Genomic DNA, 6,000 nt, shown 5'->3' with positions numbered 1-6,000 from the left:
AATAACAGCAGTCTATCCAACCCTAGGCAAGCCTACTCACAGATGGAAAACACTTCGAGCCAATATTAATCAATGGTCAAAAAATACTACACCAAGGATCATCTTGAAAAGCTGGTCATAAACCATATGGTCCTGCAGAAAAGATATCACACAAACATTATCTTCTATATGTATCATTGATTATTCCAAAGAGGATGTGGTGGTTAAGTTAGAAGCAAACTCTTTGGTTAAGACAACACATATTTCAAATTTCTTTTATGGCAGCGCTCTGGCAAAAAATCCTTCACAGATTTGTCTGTGCCAATGAAAAACATGCCCTGGTGCTATGTCGGGGGGAAAATGCTTTCCCTTCCTTCATCACCTTTCAAGAAATGGGCAGACAGAACTGGAGAAGTGCTTTTGTGCTTACACCGAAGTGGTGAATTTATTTGGATTCCTGGCAAGGCTGGCCCTTTCTTCCCCCCAAAAAACACTGTATAGCAGAAAAGTAGGCAGAAGCTTTTGTGAGTCCTTCCATTTGTCTACTAAGCTAAAAGAAATTATCTCACTTCTTAAATACTGAAGAGGAATGTGAAGGATCTGAAGCTGCTGGCTTGAAGATAATTTACAGTACGGATCTGGAAGCTTTCTGCCTTTTTCTAACTAGTCCTGCCCATTTCAAATTGTGAGGAAGAAAGAGGATTCTCCAAGTTGTCTTTAATTACAGTCAACAATGCTGTATCTGTTCTCTGTACAGAACGCTATCTTACAAGAGAAATGTCTTTTGATAATCTCCTATCAGAATTTGACGGCGAGAAAAGTAGAGAAGAAAGCAGATACAACTTTTACAATATTCTGAATGTAGTTAGTTACTGGATGCAAACATTGTTTTTAGCTTTATTGATGTTTATATTAGTTGATAAAACATGAAAGGAGAATCCCATATGCAGGATGCAACAAGCGCTACACATCACAAGAGATTTTTTTTAAAAAATTGTGAATTTTAGCAACATAAAATCTTAACATACTGCTTCCAATGTAAAATATCAATTTTTAGAAATGATTATATGCACATACTGTTCAGGGGAGAAAATGACATTTGTCAATAAGTTGGGTAGGTGAGGACTCAAGCAAACAATCTGCCCTTGGCCTTTTTTTTTTAAAAAAAGGTTGTGTTTAACAAAATTATTATTCAATTATTCAGTTGGATTAATGGAAGGCACCATACTTGCTAGTATTTTTAGTTTTCTGAATAGCCTCGTCTAAACCAGAGACTGGACTTCTACCATAAATAATGCACTGGTTTGGCATATGACAGCAGCACTCCACTTTGAGGCAGCAAAGACTATCGCTGTGTCTACAGTAGTGATAAATCACGATTTTCCACAAAGACCCTGAAGTCAATAGTAATGGCAGAGTAGTATGTGGAAATTGGTGGACTTCACTGCCACAAACACTTAGTGCTGTTGCGAATTGTCAGTGTGCTTATTTTGCACACATTCACGCCTTAATTGAATTTTCAGACAGCACATTTTGCATTTCATTGTTTGACCCCACTGTCAACCTTTTCTGTCATCTAAACACCATCACATATCTGATGAAGTAGTATATATTCCATTAAAGCTTATGCTATAATAAATTTGTCAATCTTTACAGTGCCGCTGTCATTTCTGCAGCAACAAACCAGCACGGCTACCCTTCTAAAAAGCACTTACATATTGGAGATTGCCGCTGGGGAGAAGCAGCAGTAGAAAGCTTGGACCAGACCAGGAAGTGCAGACAATCTCATAATGCATTCTGCACAATGTTTGTCATACAAGCATGAATGTATGCTATCATTGATTCATGCTGGCCTCTGAATGAATCAGCAATCTAAATGACGAGGTTGTGACTTTGTATCTATGAAAGAAGCACTGTCATTAGTTCATGATTCCATTAAGGCAAGAAAACTTATGTTACATTTAAGCTACATGAAACTATTGGTATGGGAAAAGTGCCGTTGAACTTAAATAAGGAGATGCTGCCTCACCTTCATGCATGCATTTTCACATGCAGAGAACAGCTACCCTACTAGGTGCTGAATCCCCAGACTACTTAGTTTGGAGTGTAACAAACTGTGCCTCAGTTCTTTACACTGATTTTGGATCAGGAGACTTCATTCTGGCACCCTGGGCAAACAGGCCAGTGCAAATGTTTCAAAATGGGATGCAAGGTAGTACAGCAATATCCCAAAATGAAGTTCAACCAATAAAACAGAAATAAACATGATTTACCTTAAATTAATACAAGGAATATGACAGTCCCCCCCCTTATTATGAAACTGTATGTTTAAATAGGTTTACCTAAATACAAGAATACTACTTATTCTGCATGTGCAAAATTGCATTTAGTGTCTTTTAAAGGCATCAGACATATTTTTGAACTGTAAACACAACCAAGAGATTATTAGGCTGATGGTTCTTTTAAATGCAAAGTGGTCACTGTAGTGTTTTTGAACAGTCATTCTGGAGATGAGAGATCTGGAGAACTGGAAGCAATAACTGGAAAGCATCTTGGATGTAAGTGGTGCTGTTACAACCCTGATGAGGAAAGAAAATGTATGTTAATATTGCAGTGTATTTCATATTGCAGTGCCTTTCAACCCCACTTATCTTGAAATCAGTGCAGCATGCTTCCAGCTTGGCGGGGAGATACATGCATTATGCACTGCCGCAGGAAGCACATAATATGATGATGCCATAAACATGTCCACATGGGAAATCTAATCTGGATGAGGCTCCAAAGCACATGCACACAGTTATTTGAACATGTGTACATGTTTCAGTTACAGATAGGTAGCCGTGTTGGTCTGCCATAGTCAAAAAAAATAAAAAAATTCCTTCCAGTAGCACCTTAAAGACCAACTAAGTTAGTTCTAGGTATGAGCTTTCGTGTGCATGCACACTCCTTCAGATACACTGTGTATGTGACATTACGTATTTGCTTAAGGAAGACTGGCATTTGCTGCAAAATAATTGGGTAGGTTTTCTTCTTCAGAAAACAGTGTGAGGGAAATGATATGGATGAGGGCTTGTTTGTGGCTCGGGAAATTCCAACCATTTCTCCGCAATGTCACAGTCCGAATCCAAATTCCTTTCCCAGAGCAAGTAATATCTGTGGAGGAGAACACTTATGGGCACGACTCCTCACTCCCGTGGCCATTTTCGGGAAATGACAGAGGTCAAGCTGGTTAATCCCTCCTCCCCCTGTGCCACAGCTCTGATACAAATCCCTACCCTACACCAGCAGGGAGATTTTGAAGAAGAAAAGTATGCCGAGAATGCTGTTCAACTAACTGTTACTCAGACTTGATCTACTGAAATTAATGAACATGATAATGTAAGTTTCATTAACTTCAGTGTGGCTACTTTGAGTAACACTTAGTTGAATACCACCCTTTAATTACTCCGGAATGCTGCCCATCTGAATAATAAACTTCTGAGTCACAGACAGACAAAACAACAAAGCCTTCAAAACAGAGCACAGAAAGTAGGTACGAAGGATTGTCTTGCTTACTATATATATTTTTATAAAAACTTTAAGAACACTAGCCAATCCTACCCAAGAATTTGCAGATACATGTCCTACATTGTAGACGCTCCTGCTGTTGACACAGTAACAGGCTGATGGCCATTTCACCAATAGTGAATTACAGCCAGGGGAATACAATTTATATATATAAAATGGAAACATTAGTTTGCCTCCCTTTGGAACTTCTGACAATGGAAATGCCAGTTATCTGCTGTCTGAATTCTGAGAGTACCAACATTTGTAGGGACCATAGATTTCTAGAGGCAAAATAATGCAAAAGGCCCTTACAGTGCAATCATGGTTTCACATGGAATTTCAAATTCCTTTGCATACCACCTAGAAATTCATTTCTAGATGAAGATTGATTTATAAATTTTAACATGAACTGAATAGCATGTCCTCCAGCACTCATCTTAGTTCAGAGATTATATTTAGTGATTTATGAGCAGCAGAAACTTTATTAAGGTTCTGAGTCTATTTCTAGGAATTTTTTTTAATGGAAAGCAAAGCTACCTTACTGAACTAACTGTAAATTGTCCAGCAAGCTCTTTCCAATGCATTATGGTAAGAGGTAGGAAGAAGTGTTTCACCCGTGTCTTACAAATGTTCCTAGAAAACGCAGCATGGCTGTTATGGCTAAACTCTCACAGATGAGTGATTAAAACACAATGACACTGTTTATGAAATGGCACGGAATTACAGTGATAACCATTACTTTTTATGGTTCTTCATAGGGACATAAATGTATGCTAGCTTCATTTGAAAAAGACAGCAAAGTGGTTCCTTATGTAAAATAGCGGCACACTTACCTCTAATAGTACGCTGTTGACCATTGGGTTAAGGACTTCGGCTTTTTTGTCACTCTGCTCAGATGAAAACACAGGCAAGGTTTAATGCTAGGGGCACATCGAGAAAGTGGTAATAAAACATTTCTTTGCTTTAGTAATACATTTGTTTTGAAGAGTGAGATTCTGAAGGTGCTGGCTTACTGTATAAACAAAATATGCACATGTTCAGTGTCAAATACAAAATACCATTTTCACTGATGCAAAAATACAGAAAGGGCGTTTTTTTTAAAAGATTAGACAAAAATATGCTAGAGGCTTTGTGAAACAAGTTCAAGGAATTCAGCCTTGCTTAAATCCTGGTGATATTCAGCAATCTGAACTGGTCTTCAACACAACCAACTTTCTTTGGATCCCAGAAAGCGAGCTGTATTTATTTTTCCAATGGTGAGGTCGTGGATAGAAATTGCTTCATCAATCTCTTTCCCACTCTTCCTCTCTGGCCCACTGCTGGTAGTCTCCCTCCTTTAAATCCAGCAGTGGGGCAATGGTGTTCACCTGACCTCCTGATAGCCGACTGGCTGCTGCTTACCAGGAAGGAGAGAGGCAAAGCAGCAGGGAGGCTGATGTGATGAAAATGCACCAAGAGGAGCGTAGGATTAGCTCTGGTAGTACCACTTCAATTTCCCTTCATCCGTACCCCATGGTACCCCAAACCACCACCCACCACTGTTTGAATCTCCACAATGGTTTCTTGTCCACTCCCAGATCCAGCACAAGTTTCTTGTCATTACTTTCAAAAGATGTGGCCTCATCCGTTGCTACCTCTTGTGCTGGGCACTGCCTTCCAGAACCCCTACCTGGTGACATCTGCCTCCCTTCAAATCTACCTTGTCCATGATGGAACACCCTGGAATGCCATCCCATCAGATGTCAAGGAGATAAAGAACTACCCAACTCTTTGAAGACATCTTAAGGCAGTCCTGATTCAGGAAGTTTTTAATGTTTGATGTTATATTAAGTTTTTATATGTGTTGAAAGCCGCCCAGAGTGGCTGGGGCAACCCACCCAGATGGGCGGGGTATAAATAATAAAAATATTATTAAAATAATATTATAAAGTCTTATTTTTCATCCTGTACTGAAACTAAGGCTAAATATGTGTGAATGGAACACATATTCTTTTCATTTACATTCCCACTAGTTCTTTCCCCCTTTATTTATTGTTTTCCCTAGTCAAATTTTAAGCCCCTCAGGGTTCAAATATATCTTTTTACCATTATTCTATAAAGCACCATGCACAGCAAGTGTTAAGCAAATATTATTATTACTACTACTGCTGCTGTTGTGATGATTATTATTAAAAATAATGCCAGCCCCAAAGAGATTGTAAAAAGAGATTGGGGGAGGGGGAGCCCTGAAATAATAAAAACAACAATACTGTTTCAAAGTCAGTAATTAAAAAAACCCAATACCCATCCCCTAGTTTATTTCAGCATATACAAGCCCCTGAAACATAAAGAAATGATTGCCTGTTAAACAATATTGATTTATATAATCAATAGTTAGTGCAAACACTGTGAAGGAGATCTATAGCGATAAAGAATAAAAATATTTATTGTTTCTCAATAACTGCTTTCTTGAAGTGAGAAGGACAGAGTTACAAT

At 38.6% G+C, this 6,000-nt stretch overlaps 1 protein-coding gene across 10 annotated transcripts in view; it reads right to left on the bottom strand.

Annotated features, from left to right (window-relative positions):
• Nucleotides 1-852: 852 nt before the first annotated feature.
• Nucleotides 853-6,000, bottom strand: part of FAM114A1 (family with sequence similarity 114 member A1) — a 56,843-nt gene continuing 51,695 nt past the window's right edge. For all 10 annotated transcript variants that reach the window (XM_083754998.1, XM_083755000.1, XM_083754994.1 and 7 more), the window contains 2 exons: nucleotides 4,359-4,412; nucleotides 853-2,558 (listed from right to left, as the gene is read on the bottom strand). In XM_083754998.1, coding sequence (XP_083611124.1) covers nucleotides 2,457-2,558; nucleotides 4,359-4,412 — 156 coding nt within the window. In that variant the 3' untranslated portion in view covers nucleotides 853-2,456. The remainder of the gene's footprint in view (nucleotides 2,559-4,358; nucleotides 4,413-6,000) is intronic.

The sequence above is a fragment of the Podarcis gaigeae genome, assembly GCF_964106915.1.
Source record: "Podarcis gaigeae genome assembly, chromosome: 9".
In the NCBI taxonomy this organism is placed as follows: domain Eukaryota; kingdom Metazoa; phylum Chordata; class Lepidosauria; order Squamata; family Lacertidae; genus Podarcis; species Podarcis gaigeae.
This window is presented reverse-complemented; position numbering and strand designations above follow the sequence as displayed.